Source organism: Prunus mume, linkage group LG3 (genome assembly GCF_029339155.1).
Source record: "Prunus mume cultivar Tortuosa linkage group LG3, ASM2933915v1, whole genome shotgun sequence".
NCBI lineage: Eukaryota > Viridiplantae > Streptophyta > Magnoliopsida > Rosales > Rosaceae > Prunus > Prunus mume.
In genome coordinates this window covers 3037336-3063464 of record NC_142700.1, presented here as the reverse complement: position 1 = coordinate 3063464, position 26129 = coordinate 3037336, and the positions used below count along the sequence as shown (strand labels likewise).

General features: G+C 37.3%; 3 protein-coding genes across 3 annotated transcripts; all 3 read left to right on the top strand.

The window, feature by feature from the left end:
- The first annotated feature begins 5749 nt into the window (after positions 1-5749).
- LOC103343484 (auxin response factor 3-like) lies at positions 5750-11570 on the top strand. The gene is made up of 12 exons (XM_008247139.2): positions 5750-6775; positions 6887-6943; positions 7454-7633; positions 7785-7869; positions 8034-8124; positions 8195-8359; positions 8479-8598; positions 8671-8746; positions 9579-9738; positions 9827-10719; positions 10843-10940; positions 11269-11570. Exons 1-11 carry the CDS (start codon positions 6497-6499, stop codon positions 10894-10896), a joined length of 2160 nt encoding a protein of 719 aa, XP_008245361.2. The 5' UTR covers positions 5750-6496; the 3' UTR covers positions 10897-10940; positions 11269-11570.
- Positions 11571-12627: 1057 nt separating this feature from the next.
- On the top strand, positions 12628-16060 carry LOC103324826 (MLO-like protein 12). The gene is made up of 12 exons (XM_008226938.3): positions 12628-13028; positions 13124-13181; positions 13301-13572; positions 13904-13964; positions 14079-14167; positions 14262-14336; positions 14412-14500; positions 14614-14663; positions 14742-14782; positions 14897-15070; positions 15158-15193; positions 15300-16060. The coding sequence occupies exons 1-12, from the start codon at positions 12903-12905 to the stop codon at positions 15717-15719; spliced, it is 1491 nt and encodes a 496-aa protein (XP_008225160.2). The 5' UTR covers positions 12628-12902; the 3' UTR covers positions 15720-16060.
- Positions 16061-22879: 6819 nt separating this feature from the next.
- Positions 22880-23794, top strand: LOC103324825 (glutaredoxin-C9-like). Its single transcript, XM_008226937.3, has one exon. It carries the CDS (start codon positions 23136-23138, stop codon positions 23562-23564), a length of 429 nt encoding a protein of 142 aa, XP_008225159.2. The 5' UTR covers positions 22880-23135; the 3' UTR covers positions 23565-23794.
- Positions 23795-26129: the final 2335 nt, after the last annotated feature.

The following is a 26129-nucleotide window of genomic DNA, read 5'->3' as shown; positions in this document are numbered from 1 at the left end:
CGATATACATGGTCTTATTTCATTGGATTCTATGATATAATTTGTTTTCTGACGTAATGATGTAATGCGCACATCAACTGCCACATAAATTGACAAATATATTTTCAAATTTGAGCTTGTTGATAGATGATGATATAATATAAAACAATGACCAAATTATTACCGAGGCCGAAAAATATACATTGCCATGAACGCAAATGATGGATAGCCATTATCAATCACTTAACTTTACAAAATAAGACCCTTTCAAATGATGTGATTAGCGACAAAATTGAGATGATAGCACATTGGATCAACAATACGTACAACACAATCGTCCTTAAAAATCTTGACTAATATGGTTACATGTCTTTTAGCATTTTTGTATGGACCGGGCTCGAGATTTTGTAGATTCTTTTTGGATTTTAACTTTTCCAAAATAAAGAATGAATCTTCTTAATTAAACCAAATGTTTGTTTTTCCTTTTCGATTTTTAATTGTAAAAAAGGTTGCCAAACCAATAAAACTAGTCAATTTGAAATCATTTGAATTGGTAAAATTCACACTGATAGCAACACTAATCCCTACATCTACATTGACCCTCCTTTCTAAAATTGGACCAAATCATAGATTGTGGAAAACAAAAATTAGCGGGAATATGATGATTAGGGTTTGTGTCCACACTCCGCACTTGTAGGTGTGTGGCTACTGTGACAAATTGCAAAACTTGACTCATTATGGAAAAATACCGTCCACTTTTTAGTAAAGTCAAATATTTGTCGTTGGGTGGCAATGAGATTAACAAAGAAACCCAACAAATTAGAGTGGCCTTGAGCCTTGAGTCTTGACATTTTTCACTTTTCTTCTAGCACTTATGCGCATACAACTCTGTTTGAGTAGGCCCATGTTGCCGTTCTTCTTTCAGATAATTTCAGCCAAGGGCATCATATTTTCGTGTGAATCCAACAAAACAACAGCTTGGATTGAAAGGATACTTGGATTCAATTCCTTCACATTCATGGGGCAATTATTAACTTACATAATTGGCACGGAAGCATCGTAAAATACTCATGTGTGGTTGTCGGACTGTCACCACATGGTATTTTTTATAATACGAGTGAGTGACCCAAGTTAATGTTTTAGTAATAGTAAATGAATACTCTACATTAACATGTGTGACTTGCAACACATGATGACATAACGATAACATAAAAAAGCAAAAACATGTTGATACATTAGTTGAATTCTAACCTTGTGCATGACTATACGTGAAAAGAAAGCTAAAGCATAAGCAATAATTGACTTCATTTACGATTTTACCACCCACCAGCACAATGCAGAAGCAACAAAACAGACCGACAGACAAAGGAGTTTAGTCAAAGGACGTCATTACAGACATTGTTTAAGGATTGGAATTTGATCACCATTAGCAGAGCACTATGATGTCAAAACAAATTGTCACCCCACTTTAAGAATTTTGTCTTTGTTATATTGTTAATCCGATTTTACCCTGCATACAGACTCCGTGAGATTTCGCTGTCATGATTTCTTTGTTTCGTCCGCTTTCTGTTTTTGTTTGCAAATAATCAATAATTTTGCTGGGTTTTTGAATCTGATTGATTGAAAAATGACAAACACTTGTTTGTTGTGGCTCAACACTGGGAAACCACATACCGATATTTACTTTATTTACATTTAAAATTACAAGAAAAATTAAAAATAAATAAAGATGTGTAAATGGAGTTGAAAAATATAGCAATATAACTATACTTGGTGAAAGAGAAAAAGACTTTGTTCATGGTTTTCCCAACTGGGTAACTTACCAACATGGCATTTGACCTTCAAAAAGAGAAACAAGAACACAGGAAGCCAGTGAAATCAAAACGTAGAGAAAAAGGTTTTTAAATAAAAGAATAAACAATAGTAAAGGAAGAAAATAGAAAAGAAATGAGAATGGATGTGGGCACTTCCAAATTCAATGTTATGCTTTATTAATGAATATGAGGTGGCATTTCAACGAGGGTTGGTTCAGTTTGTAAGGTCTCTATACTGTGTGTAGCTCCATAAAATCAGTGTTCGAGTCTCGCTATCAGCAGTCATCGTTGGTGTGCGATTAATAATTTTCTACATAAATTCATACTGATTGCAGCTAGCAGTTAGATGCCATGTGTAAGTCCTTCATGCTCGAGGTTGTGGGTCTGCGTGATGGTTGTGAGAGCAGCCAATCTCTCCCTAAACTATTTTTCTCAAAAAAGAAAAAGAAAAAAAAAGAATATGAGGTGGCATGTCTATCAAAAGTAGGTGGGTGGCTAAATAAATAAGAAGAGGGTTAAGGTAACAATATAAAGAATCCAGGGGTCGAAAGCAATAATTTAAGAATGAAAGGGGCAAAAAAGAAAAGAAAAGAAAGGTAGTGCGGTGGGTGGGACTGACAGAAAAGTTTAAAGTGAGGCAAAAGGGAAACAAATTATGATGCCAACCCACGCTCCTATAAAGGCACCTGTAGTCACGTCTGTTTCATACCATCAACTTCAATACACAAACAAAAAACACTCACACGCAACTGCCTTCCCCATACGAAATTAGAGGTTGTTATGAATTTTTTTAATTTATTGGCTACATTTTATTTAACAATAAGATTGTGTATATGAAAGCTACTCATCTATGCAAATGTAATTTTGTTATTTCACCTATTAATAATGATAGAATAAACATTTGTTCTAAATTTAGTCACCAAATAATGTGGTAAACAAGATATTTTCATTTTTTTTATAATCAATTAAGTTATAGTCTTTTATTAAATTAATTGAAAAAGCACATAGATAGTCATCTTGATTAGCAATATGATGGATATGGGTAAAGCTTCCTTAGTGAGCAAAGTCAGCTCTAAGGCTGAAACAATTTGGAGAGAATAAATCGCAAAGAACTTGTCTAAATCTATTGTCTAAGTTGTCCTAGTTTAAATAAGTTACATCAAGGACAAACCCCTACATCTAAAGCTTCTCGTTCTAACTCTCCTCCACCATTTGTCACACACTTTGCTGTGAAAATCAACTGGATCAGGGCCAACCATAACCAAGTCTTCCCAAAAAAAACAAAAAAAGGAGCAAGAGGAAAGTAGGGTCAAAGAGGGAGGGAGGAGTAGTATGGAGGATAATAGAAGGGAAGGGGATGAGAAGCCACTGATCCCAAACAGGACAACAACTCCTAGGGTTTCTTTGCTTGTTGCTTGTCAACTCCTAGATACTGTCTTCGTTATTAACAAACAAGTTTGAAGGTATGTCCAAATATAAACACATGAAAATAGGGCACTAATGATAGTAATTCCACCTTAAGTTTTGAACATTCATTATCGTATTTTTAATTAAGCTCAATTATTCTAACACATGTAGATTATTTATAAATGTTAATACATGTAGAGCCTATTTTGCATCAATGATAATGGAAGATTCAAACCTGAATATATAGGAACGGGCTCTTTTTCTTGGCCGATTAGCCTAACCCTGCAGTATCCTTTCAAAAAACATAAACACATAAAACGCTCTCGGAGGGCGCGTGGTACTTGGAAAATTTCCTATTGAAGATAAAAGCGAAGACCGAGTCCTTACTCAATCGGGTATTGAGTTGTAACCCGTTTTATCCGGGTTATTCACCAAAGCAATACAAAAGCAATACAGAGCTATCCATCTATAGAGCCCTATAGCCTGTAGCCCTGTGTGGTTGGGTTCTTTGCAATTGATGGCTCAGATAAAGACCTGCTACTTTTCTGTGACACATATGTTTATTTATGCATCAAGCCAAATGACAAATATACCCTTTTTCCCATAGACTAAGAATATAAATATAAATGATATGTAGTAAAATATAATTAAATATAATAGTACCTGTAAAGTTGAAAACTGCTAATTATAATGTCTGCAGAGCATGACACCAAAAATTTTAGTCACCGTCTTCATCTTGCCAGTCTCTGTCGTTTTCCACACCTACCTTACCATTTAGGGTTTCTCAGATTTATGGAGTTGAACAGCATACTTATACAGGCTCTACTCATATCAAATGAATTTCTGACAAAAGTTTTGTTCGTCTTTCTATAGATTGATCATCTTGCTTGTTTATATATCAACAGTTAACTCATAACTTGATTCTTACCGGAATGAAAAATAGCCTGACGCTTGATGATGGGCCATTTTTCTTACCGTTGTGGAGGGGTCCGTAGGTTTTTATTATATGCAATATCATGTAGCTATATAGAAAAACTGTTTTAAGAATTCTTTGGACTTACTAACATTACCTCAATTGGAAGTTTTTATTTTTCATATTGGGGACGGGATTCGGATTGGAAATTCATTATACTGCCAAGAAGAGAAATACCACTGTAACAAAAGCTGATTCGTATCTTAACTGTTTTAATTTGATTGAATACTCAAGTTAAGTTAACCAAACGACCAAACTAAAAAAACATAGCTGCATGCTTGAAAGTTACCAACATCAATAAGACAAATGACTACAATTTGAGATGCCTAACACTCTAAAGTCGTGGCAATTATTCTGGAGTTTGGTCCTTTTTTCCATGTGTGGTGTGGCCTTTTATCTTTCTATTTTATTTTATTGGTCGAAGGATGGGGTTATTCACTTTTTCGTGTGTAAGTGAAAGGATTAACAAGCAAAGAATGTTGCATGTGAAAATGTGCTAATCAATCTCAGATGTCTCTGACTCAGTACTCTCTAAGTTCAAACTGGTTGACATTTTGTATTCGCAAGTGTTCCCCACATTCACAAGCTTATATTTCAATTTGACTTCACTTAAAAATAAATTCCAGGGTTTTCCTTTTTAACTTTTACTGAAGTGCATGAAGCTGTGAAAAGCAGAGTTCATACCAAAGCTCGTAACTAACTGTTTTACCAGTCTTGATCTTAATCTGCAGAAATGGGAAGGGACATCTTTTACTTGTCCCCCAATTGGTTAGGCATAATGACCCACATTTGACATTGCGTTTTGCCTAAGAAACAACAAATAATGAGGCCCCAAGACTCTTATGGAAAAATCCAAACATGGGCAAATAAAGTAGCTGGGTAAATTTGCAGCAAAAGTGAAGAATGTCGTAAAACATTATGTGATATCACTTTGAAGTTGGACCATGGATTTTTCTAACTTGGCAAACTCAGTGAGTGGGAAAAAGCTAAAGCTTGCCAAAGTTGAATGTGTAAAGCCTACAAGTACAGGTTGCTAAAATAGCACCCAAGTTTAGATTGTGAGATAAGGAAGGGTTGCCCCACAATAGCAAATGTCCTAAGAGTACAGTTGTCTTTCAAAGTTGGCCAATTCAGATTGCCCAGATTGTAACTTTCTTTGAGCAACACTTTAACCAATAGTCTCTGCCCTGGCTATGCAAAAAATCAATTGAACCCAAGAGATGAAAGGAAGAGGAGAAAAAACCCAAAGCATCCCAAATTACAATGCAATAATAATATAGGAAGGAACCCAATGGCTTCAAAAGCGGTAAATCTATATCAGAAGAAACCAAGGGAGACAACCCAATTAGGCTTTAAGAAAGAATGAATGGGTTCAAAGTCTCTGTTTTTGTTTTGACAAAAAAAAAAGAAAAAAAAGAAGAAGAGGTCTTTGGTTTTGTTTTTCTCAAAAATTCAATCTTTTTATATTAAATATTAAAAATGGGGGAGGGAGAGAATGAGGATTAAGGAAGGGGATACGAGTGAGATTTGATGGAGTAGAAGGGGACAGAATAGACATCCGCCCGGAAATACAGGGGGTGCCGTACAGACCCTCCTCCACTTTTCAGTCCATGATATTTTATTGGAAACAAATTAAAAACACACTCTCATTACTCTCTCCCTCTCTCTCTGTGTCTCTCTCACACTGTCCTTCTGCCACACATCACACCCAGCAGTTGCAGCGTTGCAGCGGATGCAGCAGTGCTGCAGTGCAGCTCAGCCTGCAGACAGAAAAAATTTAATCTTTTTTTATATGAAAAGAGAACAGCAACAAAGCCCCATATTAATTATGTGATTTGCTTATTAAATTCTGTTTTCTTTTTTCTCTCTTCAAGTTGAAAAAGGCTTTAAGCTTTGATTTGATACCCAAAAGCCCATCCACAATCCACACACCACACAAACAGTAGTACACTCTTTCTCACCCTCAAGAAGGAAAAGAAAAAGAAAAGAGCAGAAAAGAAAAGAAGAAAAGAAAATTAAGCAGGCAGAGAGAGAAAGACACAGAAGAGCAAAGGGAGAAAGAAAAGAGAGGTGGGCTGTGGGTGTGTCTTTTTGAGCTTCTTTTAGCAAATGCCAAAGTTGCACTTAATTAACAACCTCCTCATCACCCCTCTCAAAATGCAGACATGAAACCTCCTCCTATGCTCTCTTCTTATTCACACACCTCATCCTTCTTTCTCTTCTTCATATTGTAAACAGCAGAACCAGAGCAAAAGCAAAGTCCTTTTCTTCCTCTTCCTTCTCTTCTTGTTGTTGGGTCCGTACAATTTTTGTTTATTTCCACATGGGGGGTCTAATCGATCTGAACAGTGCAACGGAGGACGAGGAAACGCCGTCGTCTGGTTCGTCTTCAACTTCCTCTGCTTCTGACGCTTCGGCTTCGGCTTCGGTGTGCTTGGAGCTGTGGCACGCGTGTGCGGGCCCACTGATTTCGCTGCCAAAGAAAGGGAGTGTGGTAGTGTATCTTCCACAGGGCCACTTGGAGCAAGTCTCTGATTTTCCAGCTTCCGCTTATGATCTCCGACCTCACCTCTTCTGTCGCGTTGTTGATGTCAAGCTCCATGTGAGTCTCTCTCCACAATGCTTTCGGTTTTGGGGGTTTTGGTGAAATTTGATGCCTTTTTTGTTTTTGTTATCTGGGTTCTCATGTTTTCTGGGGTTTTTTTTTACACAGGCTGAGACTGGCACCGACGATGTATATGCGCAGGTTTCACTAGTTCCTGAAAGTGAGGTGGGTTTTGTTGTGGTTTTGATTCTCTGGTTGGTTTGTGAGAAAATGCTTGAAAATAGATTTTTTTTTTGGTTTTTTGAAATTCCTTATGGTGGTTCTAATTTTTGTGATTTTGGAACTTAAAGCTCAGTTTAATTGTCAAAAGTCATTCAGAAATGTGAGCCTTCCATACAGTAGACTCGAGTGCATTTCATCTCTCAGCAAACAAAACAATTTAAAACCGAAATTTTGTAAATTTCACCTTCTCTCTGGCTTTCTTTCCCGCTTTGGCATTTTCAAAGATTATATGTTAGTATCTGTCTGTCTCCTTTTATCCCATCTTGGCAATTGGCATTCTTAGCAAACAACACAAGATAGTCATTCCATGACATTTTGAAGCAGCTACTTATTATGCATTCAATTTCATTTGGGGGTCAATTTTTTTTCCTTTTCTTTATTTTTCTTGGAGATTATCTTATGTTGTGTCTATTGAACATTGGGATGACTTCATTTTTGCATTAATCCGATTAGGAAATTGAACACAAACTGCGGGAAGGGGAAACTGATGCATATGGTGAGGAGGATGTCGAAGCAATTGGGAAGTCAACCACACCCCATATGTTCTGCAAAACCCTTACTGCTTCTGATACTAGCACTCATGGAGGCTTCTCCGTCCCTCGTCGTGCTGCTGAGGATTGTTTTCCTCCCCTGGTATTTGTAGTTCATTTTATTCCCCCCAACATGTAGTTCAGCATAACCTGTTTGTGACTTCCATTACCTGAAATCATTTTTATAACTGATTCATAGTCTAATCAAGTACAAGTTTGTATTTTATTTTGAGACAACTAAGTTATGCTTGTAGGATTACAATCAACAAAGGCCTTCACAAGAACTCGTAGCAAAGGATCTGCATGGTCTGGAGTGGAGGTTCAGACATATTTATAGGGGTATGCCAAAAGATATGACATGTTTTGTATTCTTTAGTTTCGGGTTTATCTCTTCATGAAACAATAGCAATCTTATTAGGGTTTTATTATGAACTTTGTAAATGGAATGTTTTAGATTCATTGTTTGTCTGTTTTTTATTCTTCTTTCCATTTGGCTTGAGTAGGGCAGCCGCGAAGGCATTTGCTCACCACTGGATGGAGTGCGTTTGTGAACAAGAAGAAGCTCGTCTCTGGAGATGCAGTGCTGTTTCTCAGGTATATGAATCCTTCGGTTCAAGAAACTTGGATGTCCTTATTCATGATTCTCATACAATGTTTATAATAGGGGTGATGATGGAGAACTGAGGCTAGGAATTAGAAGGGCAGCCCAGGTTAAAGGGTGCACTACTTATCCAACTCTTTGTAGCCAGCAATTAAACTATAACACTATCACGGATGTGGTGAATGCTATATCCATGAAGAATGCATTTAACATCTTCTACAATCCAAGGTAATATGCTGCTCGTTCATTTAACACATTCTTAAAGTAATCTTGAAAGTTATGATTTTAGACCTATCTGGTCTTTCTGGATCTTATCCTCCCTATAATTTTCCATATTAATCATGTAGAGCCAGCTCATCAGAATTCATAATACCTTCCCGTAAATTTTTGAGGTGCCTTGATCATTCATTTTCACCTGGAATGCGGTTCAAAATGCGTTTTGAAACAGAAGATGCAGCAGAGCGAAGGTTTGGCATTCTTAAATTTGACATAGTTGAAGGATTTAAAGTCAAATTTTAATTAAAATGTCTTTTTGGCAGATACACTGGGCTGATAACTGGAATTAGTGAATTGGATCCTGTAAGATGGCCTGGTTCAAAATGGAGATGTCTAGTTGTACGTACTTTTAACAGAGCCTTTCTATATATATCCTTTTTTTTCTTTCTTCAAAAGCATTTGGACCTTGTGTTTTTTTTCTTCAAAAGCATTTGGACCTTGTGTATCTTAAACTTTTACACGAGCATGCATTACTGCTTTCTTGCCGCACTTTGTGTTCTCTAAACTAATATATAATATTATATATGGTAGGGGTAAATGATCCCCCACCTTATAAGTTGTTTGTATGTTTACTTTGTTGATTTTACATTTAAGATTCGCGAAACCATTTCATGAACAAATCTGGTGTAAGCCTTTTTTAACAAGAGTTGAAGCATTTGGGCCACTGGACAAGAGGGCAAAATATAATGAAAATTGTATGACATCTTTACCATGTTAAAATTAGGATGAATTACTAACACTTCTTTGTATTTATCATGAAATGTCTTGAGGGTTTAGCACAGTTTTTGGCTAAATCACGCTATGAACGGATAAATCTGCTCTTGTATTTGTCACAAAATTTGTCTTAATTGTTGAACAAAACACCTTACTCATAACCCTGTGGATAGAAACTCAGGGTCTTGATTATTTGAACCCTATCATATTCAGAAATGAAGGAGTGTTTTTAATGTTTCATACATAGACATCGGTGTTGCTTATTGTAGCTGTCAAGTCTTTAGAGCTGCAAAGATTCGTTGAGTTATTTTTCACTGCCTTGAAAGTTGTATTAACCGAAATATCACAAAAGATGTTTTCTCTGCTCTGTAGTATGCCAATACTAACTTACTAGGTGATAAGTTCACGCCATTGGCACTAGATATATTGGTTTTAAACTTTTCTTTTGCTCTTGCAGGTAAGGTGGGATGATATAGACACAAGTAAGCATGGCAGGGTTTCCCCATGGGAAATCGAGCCATCTGGTTCTGTTTCAAGTTCCCATAGCTTAATGGCAGCTGGTTTGAAGAGGGCCAGGAGTGGCTTGTCTGCAGCAAAAACAGAATTTCCAGTTCCTAGTATGTCATGCATTCAGATTAGAACATTCCATTGTGACAGTCTCTGCAACATAATTTATTGATTGTAACATTTTTTTTTTTCTTACAGATGGGATTGGAGCATCAGACTTTGGGGAATCTTTAAGGTTCCAGAAGGTCTTGCAAGGTCAAGAAATTTTGGGTTTTGATACTCATTTCGGTGGTTTAGGCGGTCAGAATCAACATCCATCTGAACCAAGGAGGGGTTTTCATGGTTCTAGTGGTTCTGGGATTGCTGCTGGAGGTAATGGTCTCAGAAAGTCACTTGCGGATACTGAGATTACCTCAACCGGCATAGGCTTTGGTGAATCATTCCGATTCCATAAGGTCTTGCAAGGTCAAGAAATATTTCCAAGCCCACCATATGGAAGAGCTTCCACTAATAACGAGTCTCATGAATATGGTGGCCCTGGAATTTATGATGGTTTTCAGGTGCCAAGCTTTAGAAATGGGTGGTCTGCCATGATGCAGAGCAATAATGCACACGTGCACCCATCTGCCTCGACTGTGCAAGTTTCATCACCATCATCTGTGTTAATGTTCCAGCAAGCAATGAATCCAGGCCCGGAATTCAATTCAGTATACAATGGTCATAACCAGGAGGAACAGAGAGTTATAAAACGAACTCCATATGTCTCTGAATCAGATGGTGGAAAGCAAGCATCATCCTCATTTTGTGAACGTAGCTTCAGCAGGGAAGATCATGGAGGCATGAATTCTTACAATCAACATGGTATCTCAAATCATCCTGTAATAAGTCAATCAACATTTAGTGGCAGTCAGGATGCGGTTTCACCATACAAAGGCAGCTGTAGACTCTTTGGTTTCTCATTGTCTGAGGAAAAACGTGTCCCAGACACAGAGAGCAACTCAACCTCAACTGCATCTACATTAAATCCTGGAGTGCAGTTTCATTCAAAGCCTGCGTTGATGACATCAGCAGTTGGAATTACCTGTACCAAAGTATGCAACCTCTTTTCAATTTACACTGTAATATCGTATCTTTAGGTAGACAGGACATTTAATCTTCTCTAAGATTGATGGGTACGATAATCTGATTTGTGAGTTGGATGTGTTTATGTATAGGAATGGGCTTTTGACTGGCGTGGAGAAAGGATGGAAAGCTGCTTACAAGGATAGCAATGATACAATGGCTCGTTGCAGATGATCAAAGGCAGTAACTAGTAAGTGCTGAACTGTCTACTTTTTATCAATCTTTCTATTTTTTGTTTTGTCTGCATCCTAGCATCAAAACCTACTTGCAGTGGTGTCAAAACTTTGGTACCATGTAAACCACAATGAAACTTATTGTGGCCACATATATGATTCAAAGTCGTATACAAGTAACCCTAGTTAATATGAAGATGATCTAGCTGTCAGGTCTTTTTTGTTTGTTTGAATTTCTCTTTTTCTGTTGAGAATCAGAATGAGTTTTTCTATGCATATATATAGTATTTTACCCCTTGAAGTTTATATTATGAGTTTCTTAGTTCTGTCGACATTGTTTTGCAGGGAATGTTACCATAATGTCAATAATTATGCTATGTACGGGTGAAGTCTCTTGGCAACTGAGATTTTGTTCAGATTATCCGTGTGCTGTCGTTTATGTAACTTAACTTTTGAGGTAAAAATTGTAACTAAGCGCCTCAAGTGACTTTGATTGTATTGTTAATTCAGCTTTGAAAACAACAGAGTTTGTAGAATCTATGTATTGCCTCTCATATGATAGCCCTGTTGGAAAGAGGGGCCTATCCAAACTGAGCAAATTCTATCCACGCAATTACAATTGTTAATTAAATTATTCCTCTTCCCTACATGATGCTTGTTCTTCTGTTCCAAAGTGCCCTGCTATATTCGTATTTTGTTGTTTCTAAAGCAAGAATTTTGTGATGTAGTTATTGTTAGAGAATGTGTAGCAATAGAAAATTATGAATTATTGCTCGGTTCAGTTGTCTTGGCTTTTCCCAGATTGCCTTTGTGATTCTCTCACGTAAACATTGCCATGTCTTGCTGGAAATGGGAACTGAAAGTCTTAAATTATTGAACGTTGGAATATTCTATATGTAGTAGATAGTCGCATCAATCCAAGATACTCGACCTAAAAAGTCCATGCAATGACTCATTAATCACACACACACACACACATATATATATATATATATTTAATATAGGGACCTCTCCTCATAAAGAAAAGAAAGAGACATCTCTGCTATTTCTTGTTAATTGCATTCTCCATCTTATTGGTCTCCACACCTTTCTATTCATTCACCAGTTTCTTGGAACACAACACACAAGTTAGAACATAGTGAACGAAAGTGACACCATTGACCCTTTGATTCTCTTCTCGTATTTATTGAACCAAAGTGATAAATTGTCCAAATCAACTAGCGATCAATATGCTACTGTATTCGGCGAAGGTGATCATCAACCAAAGCAAACAACAACATTGTTAATCACATTTCTCACAAGAGAAATGCCCCGTTGACGATATGACGATAAATATGATACAAATAGTTTTATCAAACAAAGAGTTGTATGAGATTAACTCTGGTCCAAAGAAAAGCTGTTCATTGGTAACGATATCCCGTGTCCTTGAAAAATACTCTTGTGGTCCTCAAAAGTCTAAACCGACAACCATGTCTATGAAAAACCAACATATTGTGTAATATCAAATTTACATCACAAAAACGTGTTGAGTAATAAACATAAAAAATCACGTGTAAAACCAAGAAATTAAAAAAAGCTCAGCTTAGATCAAGCTAGGTGTACCAAAATCTTCCTGGATCTGTAAAATACAATTCTTGTGTATAATTTTCAGTATTTTTTCACATGTGATGTAGAGTTTGTATTGTCTTTTTATACAACCGCTAGCAGAACAGTAACCACTGGCCACTGTAGCAAGAGAATGAGAGGTGTGCAGACACGTCATTGATGCAGTGCAAGGTCGAGGAAGAGTCAAACATGGCGCACCCCATGTTGAAAAAGCTCCTATTCTATGACCAATTAGCATGCCCTCTGAAATCTAGTGGGCCCAGGACCCAGGTGTGTATATGTATTCCTTCTGAAACATTTAGCTAGCTTATGAACTGTACCAACCCAATTCAGCCCTTGAGAGAGACAGAGAGAGAAACAAAGCAAAGACAGAGATGGCTGGAGGTGAGGAAACTGCAAACACACTTGAAGCTGCACCAACATGGGCTGTGGCCACTGTTGTCTTTGTTCTGATAGTGATCTCCATAATAATCGAGTATTTGCTTCATCTCTTACACAAGGTATGTTATAATTATATAATATAAAACTCTGTTTCATCTTTCCATCCATGCAATGCAAGGTGATCATTTGTTTCTGTCTTGAAATATTTGTGCAGTATTTTCATAGGTTAAAGAGGAAGTCTCTCATTCAGGCTCTTGATAAGATCAAATCAGGTTAGAGTCCACAACATTAATTAAGCTTAACTTAATATAAAATGATGGGTACATACGTAACATAAGAAATGCTACATAATTATTTTCTGTTCTGAGATTGTGTTTATCCCTCCATGTAGAATTGATGCTGTTGGGGTTCATATCGTTGCTACTAACTGTGGGCCAAAAGCCAATTGCAAATATATGCATCCCAAAGAGCGTTGGTGAATCTTTTCTTCCTTGCAAGAGCTCCACCTTTGGTCATGCTGTCGAGGAAACCAAATGCTCTGACCAGGGAAAAGTTTCTTTGATGTCGAGGGAAGGTGCATATGAGCTGCAATACTTAATTTTTGTGCTTGCTATGTTCCACGTTTCATCTTGCGTCCTCACCTTTGCTCTTGGCATGGCCAAGGTAACTCATTCATTTCACTAATTCTTTGCTTTTTTCAGCAGTTTCCATTACATTTCTGCTGCCTAAATAATAGTTAATCCTATGTTATGCATGTGAAGCTTGGTTGTCTGCTTTTGACTTTTGCAAACATTAAGATAAAACTCAAGTTGCACTGTGACTTCAAAAAGAGGAAGGGAAATTGTAGAGGGACTTCCACAATTGTGAACTCTAACAAACTTTTGAAATCTTTGGTTCCTTGTTCTTTCTTTTGAGCTTTTAAAAGGGAAAGTTTGACTCGAGTTGACCATGTTGACTTTTGTTGGTGAACATTTTATATTGTCTTGTTTTCCAGATGAAGAGATGGGAGTCTTGGGAGGCAGAAACCAGAACACTGGAGTATCAATTTTCTTACGGTAAGCTTTCAAGGGATATAAATGGATGGCATAGATATCTGCATACAAGTCTTTGCGGGTCCATTTGAGTTTTTAACCACATTTTTCTGACACCATACTGCAAATAACATGTAGATCCAAGGAGGTTTCAGCTCACATATCAAACCTCATTCGGGAAGCGACATTTGAAGTGTTGGAGTGACAATCGATTACTTCGTTGGCCGGTAATTAAACTCAATCAAATTTAATTAAACATACTCTTCTGTAACTAATAAACAAGAAATATAGCAAGTTTAATGATGTATCTTTTAAATGCAGGCTTCCTTTGTTAGACAATTCTTTAATTCTGTCTCCAAATCGGATTACTTCACTCTCAGGCATGGATTCATAATGGTATTAATCTGTCAACACATCATGAATGACTCATTTGATTGGTTCAATCTAAAAAGTTTTGGGTGCTGTTTGTAGGCTCATTTTGCAGAAGGGAGCCATTTTAACTTTCAAAAATATATAAGAAGGAATTTGGAGAAGGATTTTGGTGTAGTTATGGGGATAAGGTAAACTTCATTAAGATGGCTCTTCATGATCATAAGACCTTGATGCTTATCTCTCTTTCACATCTCTCCAACTAAGCAAGCTTTGGCATTTTCTTTTTTTAACTTGTTTGCAGCTGGTGGATTTGGTTGTTCTCAGTATTTGTCATATTCTTCAATGCACATGGTAACAAGCCTGAATGAATCCAGTTATAAATTATTTCTTTTAATTTGGCTAACTCTATCATTTGCTGCACCTCTGCAGGTTTTTACAATTACTTATGGGTTCCCTTTATTCCTTTAGTGGTGAGAAAAATCAACTTTAATACTTAATTAAAGCTGTGATTAGATATTAGAAAGAAAAAAAAAAAGAGTTGCAATTTTCATATGCTTTGTTCTCCTTCTATGCTACACCTACAGATGCTGTTACTGGTTGGAACAAAGCTACAGGGCATCATAACTAAGATGTGCCTTGACAGCCATGATAAATCTCATGTTGTTAGAGGAACTTTGCTTGTGAAGCCCAGCAATCACTTCTTCTGGTTTAACTGGCCTCAATTGCTTCTCCATCTTCTGCACTTCATACTCTTTCAGGTGAGTCTTCAATCATAACTTTAAAGCCAATAAAATAATGGAATTAAGAAAAGAAGATAATCTTTTAAATTTGTTTGCATCTTGCAGAATTCCTTTCAGCTGGCATTCTTCACATGGACTTGGGTAAGTAAGCACATATTTTAATCCGACATGTTGTTTGAAGTTTGAAAATGGTATATTCCCTTTACTAATTAATTAATTGCATATAATTGGTTGTTTCAAAAAACAGTACAAGTTTGGCTTAAGATCATGCTTCCACCATGAAACGGAGGATATTGTGATAAGGCTGGGCATGGGTGTAATTGTGCAAATCCTCTGTGGCTATGTCACTCTGCCTCTCTATGCTTTGGTCACACAGATGGGCACATCAATGAGAAAAGCAGTTTTCACTGCAAACGTGGTTAAAGGGCTGAAAAAATGGAGAGCCAAGGCTAGGAAGAACCTGGCTCTTAGGAACCACCCTCACTCAGCACAACTCTCGTTGGACGCTTCTCTTGAAACTTCACTGTCACTAGGCACTTCACCTTCTTTCAGTGGTCATGATGCGTCATTCTCAACTGTGGATTTTGATCGTCCGTCTGACGATGCTGAATATGTAGCACTTGAAATAAGGGAGGCCCAAAAGGCACAAGGAGAAACAAGCACTTGAGTTTGAGTTCCATCTTTGGCCATGATTGGGGTGCACAGTTATTAAAGTTGCTCTTCATCTTGCCTATAATGTTCATAGATTGACGAGTATGATTTGTTTTTATGATTCTCTTGATATTGTTTAGAGTATCTCATCGCACATATAGGAAGTGAACTTTCAACAGAACATTTGAACAAATGTATTAAATTTTTTTGATCGATTAATTTCGTACAAGCAACACATGTAGTTGCATGAGTGGCAAATTGAAGAGACTACATGTGTTACTTACATTACAAGGACGACAAGGTCTAAGCTTAGCTTAATTAACTAGGATTACATTATATATACTCACATCAAACTCAGATTGTGGCCAGCCATTCCCGCTTATGTATACAAAATTACAATGAATTACCTTCTAGACCGTTTACTGGGCCGCCTAGAAGAAGAAGCGGCAGTCGCAACCGCTTCCTTTCGTCCATTTTCCCTTGGCCTCTTTGATGAAACTGGTGTATGTTGCTGCACTTTCGCTGTGTGAGGAATTAAACGATTAGGGCTGAATCTTTGTCGCCAACCCCTACTAGTAATTATCGGCGTCGGCCACCATGGGAGCACAAAAGGAAAGGCTGGGAAGACAGATAACCCAGCACAACGGAGCAGGAGAGTTGTGAATGGAGTGGTCCAAGTGGTCTCTTTTAATGTTTTTGCACGGATGTTGTACATGACAATGCGACCAAACAAATGTAGAAACAAGACATCCTTACTATTTGGATCGAAAGCTAGCACCATAACCGTTTTTGTAGACGACTCACGGTCCCACTTAGTGAGGAGTGGATTTTCCGGGACTAATTGGAACAGGCGAACTTTGTCTACCAAACACCATTTTCCAGGCCCGTCGACTTGACCATCAACATAACCACGACCATCGTCTTTGAACTCCCAAACACTCATACCACTAAGATCACAGTAATGAGGCAACATGCACATCCTCAGACACCCTCCTCCACACTCACCTAGGAAATGCATTGTTCGAGATTCGTCTTCAGGTTCATCAATGAAACGAAAGAAATAGTTACCAGTGTCATTTATATAAAGCTGGTCACGAGTAGTGAAGGGATCCAGCCCAACCATAAAGCGATCAGTATCAGTAAACCAATACAAGCTTCCATTGTGAGCAACCCCAGGGTGGGGAGACAATCTAGTAAAACAAAACCTCCGCGGGCTGAAAACAAGTGAATGTCTCCATTTACCAGTCTCAGAAGAGAAGATCTCCATGTAGAAACTGGAGGACTGATTGGGACGTTCCCATTGATCATCAATTATTCGCACAACCTTGTACCTATACTCAACATTAATAACACTATTATTAAGCTGAATATTGACAGTCCTCCTAGATATTTCTGCTTCTGCTTGCTTTCGATCATTCTTGTACTTGTAGTTGGGATCGCATATGAATCCAACCATTACCCTTTTGTGGCGTCCACGTCGAGGCGGACGAGGGAGAGCCTCCCATTGCTTGGTGCGTGGATTGCAGATGTAGTAATCACGTTGATAATGCGTGGTTGCACAACACAAAATTAAGTCATTATATGTTCCTACCACACACGGCTCGCCTTTTAAAGAATCACAATCAGCTTGGAAACAAGGGAGGAAACTCAGAGAGAACTCACGTGGTGGTGTTTTGAACACCAGCTCATGAGGAGGCTCCTCCAACGACACAGAAAAGAATGTCGTCCTTGCGTGCTGTGTATCCGGGACAATGACAGTGCGTGTAATGGGTCTATCACTTTGGACACGACGAAAAAAATAAGAATTATAAATGAGACTGAACCAACGTTTGGACACACACATGCATTGAACCGCAAATTCCGAAGGAAGTCGACATAGAATTTCCAGTAATACAAATTCAGGGAGATCATCAAGATTAATATTACTCATCACTAATTTCGATATTGATTCTCCGGGTGCTGATCTTTTTGATCTTTTTGAGGAAGACTGATGATGGCGACCACCACGACCACGACCATGACCATGAGAGGGCGCTCCAAGAGATTGGGAACTTTTATCACAAGGTCTCATCTCGGCTGCAGAACTAAATTGGATTGGATACAAACTAGAGAGCAGAAGAAAGGCAGGGTCACACTATTTATATAGATGTAACTCTGATTCAAGAAGGAATAAGAGAGATACACATCCATAAAGAAACAGGAAAAAAGCCAACTAATTATTAGGAAAGAAATCCCAATACGAATACGATTTAATTCATAAAGATTATCTTGATAGGTAAAGGAAAGTAATTATGCACATGGTGGTAACATGTCCTACTGTAATTGGGAGTTGCAGTGACCATCGATTCCTTCCTTGGCCGGTAATTAACCTCAACCAAAATTAATAATGCTCTACCAAAATGTTCTGTCACTAAAAGAAATATAGCAAGTTTAATAGAACTTTACGTTTAGTATCCACGCATTTATACACATCCATTGTACTCTTAAATCAAAACTCATCGTCAATTATAGAACTATGAATTAATAACATCATGTGGCAAGTGTAAATCAAAACCAATTTTCTGTTTGGTTGATTCATCTGTGAGTTGTATGTGGACTTGTAGTTTGCATTATTGGAGTTCATTACTTACCATTCGCATAACATTTTTTAGTTTGTCTAATTTGTTTTTTCTATTTCTATCCTGAAAGAGTCATGGTGTAGTGTGGCGAGCTACTTAGGTTTATTATGTTTAAGATTCTATTGCTTGATGAAATTTCCAGCCCATTAGATTGAGTATAGTGTACTAGTGTGGCCCTGTGGACTTGTTGGGCGGGGTGAGTAAATATTTGGGTGTAAGACTGTAAACTTTGCATTCATGGGGCATTGGTGGGTGTGTGTGTGAGGCATCAATGTAAGCCCAAGTTACTATTATCAAGTACTTTGGTTATGGCCTAAGTTATAGAATTGCCAAACATATCTTCTCAAATGAAGGCGCAAAACCTCAACTGTCATGCAGTCTGCCGCGATCAAACTCTCGCTCGATTCTTTGACTGACATCAACACCTAAAAAAAACACCACCTTTCCAAAATGGATTACTACTACTACACTCTCAGACAGATTCATAATGGTATTAAATATTTGTCATATTCATGAACACTAAATATGTTGCATTGAACTAGCTTAGCCATAGGCATCAAAATATCATAAACCCTAAACCCTAAAGTTGGTACTAGAAAATTATGTTATCATAAACTCGGTAAAACAAACTGCAAGCTGATTAAAATAAAATTTGGTTTCAGACCTAGGTGTGTGTATATATATAGTTTTTCTCTCGTCCGGACGTCCGGAAATTATTATCGTACGGACGCCATTTTAAACATGAAGGAAAGTAGAAAGGGATATTTAAAAATACATGGCGTTGAAAAGGGTAGTAGAAAATATATGGTGTTACACGATAATAACGTTCGGATGTAAGTATAGGAGAAAATCTATATATGCATATTCATTCTGAAACATTTAGCTAGTTTAGCTTTAGCTTATTATAAGTTGTACCAACCCAAGTTAGGCCTTGACTATGTTGACTTTTGTTTTGAACATTTTATCGCCATGTTTTTCAGATGAAGAGATGGGAGTCTTTTTTCAGAAGGAAAAAGGAGGGAAATTCATTGATAATCAAGTTCAATTACAAAGAATTGAACAACATAAAATATCCCTTAAACATGGAGAAATCTAGTCAAATCTATGACTCAACAATCAACACAGAGCCCAGATTCAATGAATCAAAAAAGTACAATGGAACTCATCTCACTAGAAGCCAGAGATAACTAGAAAGTCAAAGCAAATCCAGCGTGCAATACCAGTGTGATCATAGAACCCATCAAATAGAAAATAATTCTGTTCTGAGAAGAAGAGACATCGCTCAAAAGAGAAACAACATACCACCTAGCTTCTTTCCGACACTCAAACGAGCATCTGAACACTATTTCTTCTCAACCAGGCACGCCACACCTTAAACTCCAATAAAGTCCAACGAGATACATGGCTTCTCCTTTATATCAATAACCCTAAACCTCTAATAGCCTTCAAGATCTGCAGACAAAGAAGAGGGTAGGGGCGAACTAAAACTGGGCCAAAAAATCCACCTTCGAAAGTTGATAGCCCATTAAAAGGCATGTCTGCATGAACGGCTATGGAATTTTCTGGAATACTCATTTCATCAAGTCCACACATAACAACAACAAATTTATGAGCTTGGATAGTTACATCTTAGCACATGTTTGACATCAAGCAATGTTTGGCTCGAGATGAACCAACCAAATATAAGCAGTAAAACCTACATTCTTGTAGAATTTAAAAAGTAAAACAACACTGAGTTGAGGTAAAAGAACGGAGACTTATTTTCCCTCAGACATGGCGTGTGCACATGCATGGGTCCAACATAACTTTAATGTTGCGAAACGCGAATGCAACCACTCGTTGCACTTATGCAACGACCTCTCTCTCGTGGGACACAACCGTGTAGAGGTTGCGGTTGTGTACATTTGTTATCAAATTAAACTACACGTGTAAATATCACCTTCACCCTTCAGGGTGCGATATGATCAACATGCAATATCCCTCAGGTTTATGCACTCATCCATGGCTTTCCAACTCAGGATGTGGAGATTGGATACATCAAGAAAGTGGTCTAATTAATTGGTTGACATTATGCATATATATTTGAAGTAACTTTGTGATTTGCATATTAACTTTGTGATTTGTTGTTGATGGAAATGTTTATATAAATTAATTATCATTTGGTTATGGACCAATATACTAAAACGACTTAAAAGTAAAAAAAATAAATTAAGCACAGAGATCATGAGTATATTATATATAGTCAATCTAATCGGCCGGCATGGTTTTACCGAAGTAGTTCTTCCACCAAAAATACTACAAGGATGTATTTGGTTAAGAAAGAACCCATAAAATATCTCTGTGCATAATGTATTTTGATAAGATATGTTATTTACATTTTGTTATTGACATATTATCTACAATGATATCGATTTCAAATCACTATATGTTAAGCTTGCTGGCTCCAAGAGTCGTGTAACATGGTATGGAATAACGGCTACTTTACTTTGGACCAGTCTTCCAACTTCACCGCGGCCTAGTTTTCTCTCCTCAATGGTCCCATGCCCTTTTTTTCATTTAATATATCTTAAATTCTTGAAGTAAAATATGGAACCTTCTTTCTCGGTTGGTCTTGGTTTTGATTTTGAGTGAACATGTTTTTTTTGAGTATTCGTCCTGCAAGAAACGATTGGCTTTAGATTGGGAATAGTAGTACTCTCGTGGATTTTGAATTTACTCTCAGTTTCTTGTAGAATTGACCAACTAACAACCTTTACTCAATTTTCAAAGTAAACCCCAACTCGTGGTTTCTGTTCTTATTTCTACCAAACTTGCCCATTTCCACGCAATAATCCAATTAGCCTTTTTCTTCTTGTTCAAATCTCCAAGTAATGTGGTAAACCTAATTTAGCACACTTTTTTTCTGTCAACAAGAAAACAAAACCCATTCTTGCTACAAAGAAAAACCATAAAAGGCATGCATCAACCTATCTTTTAGAATCTCTACATGATTCGGAATATTATATATGAGTGCGTTTTAATTTGGATGATATTTTACACAATAATCGTATAATTTTAATCGCATTAATATTTCCTTGCACTCCAATTTGAATTATCTTGTATATTAAATTAATATAAAATAATCTAGACCATCGTTTGTATTAAAATTTCAAGAAGTAACCAATTCATCTACACAAATTTCAGACAGATTTCGTGACATTATTATATGTAATTTTTTCGAATAAGTAAATGTCACAAATATGCATTGATAATTTGCCAAAAACAAAAACAAAAATACAAGAAAATAAAATATCATAGCGTTGACTTGACCCCACGTAATAAGATGATCACATGTGTGACTCATGGCTCCTATTCAAACATGCGTATATGTAAAGCTTCTAAGACTCACAGCCGCTTGAATGTCCCACCTTCGAGTCTTTTGACTGCTTCAAGATGGCGTGGAGAGAATTTTTAACGCAAAAAGGAAAAAATAAAACAACGTCCGCATCATGCAGTCGTCAGCAGAGGAGAAAGAAGCTAAAGTTTTTGCAACGTGACTGAAAATGATAGGTTCGGTTGTAGATAAATACGATCCCTCATTTTATCCACGCCACGTGTCGTGCGTTGATTGCGATTGCTGTGCTAAGCCGGTGATGGTGTGTGACGACACGGGATGTTGTCGTATTGTTACGTGTACACGGGCGCACACGCACCGTCCGGGAGCGGCTTTGTCTTTACACGGGCGTTGGGATTATTTGGGATGAGCCTAGTTGAGAATTTGAGATCCCTTGTTCCACTAAACAATATATCAATCATGGCTTTCACTTTTCTATTTAGCTTTTTCTAAGCCTCATGGCTTTGGCTTGCATGATAATAGGAGGGAATTGTTTCTTTCTCTATCAAGGGAGGCTTTACTTTCAACATTTGTACTAGAGAGAGACACAGAGAGAGAGAGAGAGAGAGAGCATGAGATGATGTTATGTCTAATTTGGTGAAAATATGTGCATCACTCATTTCACCCACTTTGATTTTGATCGTTACAAGAAACTTCTCACTCACTCACCCATTTTGCAATGAAAAGGTTTCGCTATATTTTATGCACTAACTTAGGATAAACTAAAAGCCAACCTAAACATTTTTATAGGGCATGTGAAACTCTCGAAACAATGAGTTTAATTTGGTTGATAATTTATGATGAATAATGTTTGTTACATTCATAAATGACTATTCGTAGATGTACAAATTAGGATAATTGTTCTATTCTAACTTTATAAGACATGTGAAATTCTTTGAGCAATGATTTGAATTTCATTGATGATTTGTGATGAACAATGTTTGACACACAAATAAAGGATTGTTAACTAGTAATGCATCAAATGAATATCAATCATTCACCATCTATGGATAGTGATTTGATTTCAACTCCATAATAATTAAAATAATAAGGGGTAGATAGATGAGAGCAAAAGAGTAGGGCCAATACTTTCGGCTTTGAGTATCTATATCAAGGTGAAAGAAATAAACAACGGCAAAAATGGGTGGGAAAATTAATGGGAACGTGTGGGGGCATCGCTAATAGCTACTTGGAATCTGTCTAGCGTCGACCAACGCGGATGACGTAAAACCACGTCACCCACAGTACCCTCTGACGCAGGACACTGCGCAACTGCCGTTGACGATAGAGTCTACGCTTCTCTCCCTCACAAACCAATTTATAAAAAGCCCATTCTCGAACGCCACTTCTACACCGCCGCCCCCTCTCTCTCTCTCTCTCTCTCTCTCTCTCTAAAACATTTCAAGTTCCTTTTCGCATCCTTAGTAAACTCAAAAACAGTATGCAGTCACAAGCTATTCCCTATGGAACATGGGTTCCGGGCACTCCACCCGGCCACGTGTCGTCATCGGCACGTGATCAGAAAGCTGCTGCCGTGGTCAGCAGATCGGCAGCTAGCGTACAAAAACTAGTGTCAGAGAATGCCGTTACGGTTGTCGGACGGCGCGGCTGCTGCATGTGCCACGTCGTCAAGCGGCTGCTGCTGGGCCACGGTGTTAACCCCACGGTTTTCGAGGTCGACGAGGACGACGAGAGCAACGTTGTCGTTGAATTGCGGAAATTGATCGGGGAAGGGCAGGAGGATTGGCCGCAGTTTCCTGCCGTGTTTGTGGGCGGGAAGTTGTTTGGTGGGTTGGAGAGAGTTATGGCTACCCATATCTCAGGTGAACTTGTGCCCGTGTTAAAACAAGCCGGAGCTCTGTGGCTTTGATTTTAAATTTTTCTTTTAATTTATTTTCCTGACTTATATATCTTTGGAGAATGGGAGAAATACTTGTTGGAAAAAATAAGTGATTACTTATTTTATGTAAGTAGGGCTTCAAAATTGCAGATAATGTGTCATGTGATTTCTTCCTTCTCTTTTTTATGCATCGGATCGGAGGACATGATTTATTTGGAGATAATAATAATTCGGTGAAGAAGTATTCAACTTTATGCTAATTATGGTAATTTTTTTTAAAAAAATTTGTAATAGATATTACTGTTTTGCTATCTCCGATTAATGACAATTGATAAGAATATCTATCAATCTACTGTTTTGTTATCAAAGCTGGGTGGTACAACACCCAATACTTGTCTTGTCAAAATGTTTTCATACCGAATGATGCCAGTTACCAATCAGTACCAAGTAAAATGGCATTTTCATACCGAATGTAGTAAAATATTTTAAATATCCTTTTGCTTTATTGTTACTAATTATTAATTTGGTGTAGTTTTTAATTAAATGTTTACAATTGGTGTGGCGGTAGGGGTGGTTTATGGGTTCCACACGCTTAATACCTGGACCTCAAGTTACCTGTAACCGTGAACTATGGAAATCAATGAGTTTTTGTTTACTAGTTTTCTCTCTTTGATTGGGTGTGGTTTCTTCTTCGTTTCACATGGATTTCATCAATACCGAGTTAGGTTTTGCTAGATGAGCGGAGAATGCTGTTTTTTTTTCATTTACAAATTTTAAAATTGCATTAATAATTCAACAAAAAAAATAATTAATCACAAAAATTCAATACAGACTAGACACAAAGGGCCACTACAATAATATAGTGGTTTAACATCAAAATAAAGATAATTTGGTGCGTCTCTACTAATGATCATACAAGATCGAATAAACTCTGATATAGACATCTCAATTAAAGATTGTAAACTCAGAATAATTAAATTATGCTAACGCATGATCAAATTGTGCTAAGAATGTTGTTAAATAGTATTCATACAATATATATCATAATGTATTCGATATCTTGTTAATTTTGGTTTAGTCAAACTGTCTGACGTAATCAATGCATTATCATCTTGTAAAGAATATGCTATCATTTGTTAAAAACAAAAACTATATGGTTAAATCATATCGAAAAATAATTATAAAAAACAAAATCGCACATACTAAAAATGCCACCAGAGCATATCTTATTTAGTATCTAATTTTGTGCACCGTCATTATAGATGGATGAGATAGGAAATGATAGTTGTGACTTATGGATCATGAAAATAATGATGCCTGTGATGACTTGAGAGTTGTTGTGTACAACTCATCTACAGTCACCCTATCTCATCTGACGACGACGATAATACATCCACTTTGTAATAAAATACACAAATATATAGTAGGAGTATGAGAAAATGACAACCAGACACGACGTGAGCCAATCACCTGCCTGCAAGTGCCCATGCTTACCATTTCAAGACTTTGTTTACGTTTCCATTTCAAGCCTATCATTTTAGATAATCAATCAAAGATTAATAATTAAATTTGAATTTTGGGTAATGCATGATGATGGCTGCTACAGATTTATTAATTTATTAATTCTGTTTATTTTACTCTAATAACATATGCTTTAAAGTTAATTAAGCACGTGGGCCAGGGCAGGGGTTGTCTTACCATGGCCTTCAGGAAAAAAAACATAACAATCCAAAGTCCGAATGCCTGTGGCATATCTGGAAGGGCAAATACCAGCCTTTTTTTGTTTTGTGTTTTCATAAGGGAATAATTTAGATCCTTTTGGTATGACCTGAGACATCAATGACATCACATGAATGTTCATCACGTTACATTTATTTCTTTTGTTAATTAGGACACGGCTTTCTTTTGGGGAGAATGATTGGTATGTTTTGAATGGTAAGATAACAGACGCTCAACTAAAGTGATTTAATATTATCGACAAATGAAAATGTCTGATCAATTCCCTTATGTCGCATGTAAATAAAACAAATAGTTGGCTTGAGGTGGTTGACTTGTGCAAACAGATTAGATTATGGGGAAAATAACGTCTGACCAAAATATGGGTGTAGATAGTAAGAAAATTGTAACTCAAGTGATTGACCTGTACCCAATCTCATGTATTCAAATCTTCCTCATCTAATGTCGCTTATATAAAAAAATGAGCTTAAATACCAAATTTCTAGGTCTTTTAGCAAAAATTACGGCTACTTATAGAGATTGGATGGCGAATCAACTCGGGCACACAACCCTAATCCTAACCCAATTCCATGCCCAACCTTCCCCCGAACAAAGCGAAGCCCAGCCCAGCCCAAATTAGTCAGCTGGTTTCGTTGATGGATTGACAAGTGGACATGTAGACTGGGTCTTAGCATTTGTGTGGGCCTCGTATAAATCAATTTGTCAGCCCATGGAATGAGGCCGAGGCCTATTTGTGCTTTGTTGGTTTGGGTCGAATAGATCTTGGGTTACAATTGTATCGAAAAACGAAACAAAAAGTAATAGTAACGGTCTGGCCTTCCAATTTAAAAGGAAAAGGAAATAGCATAGCAGCCGACT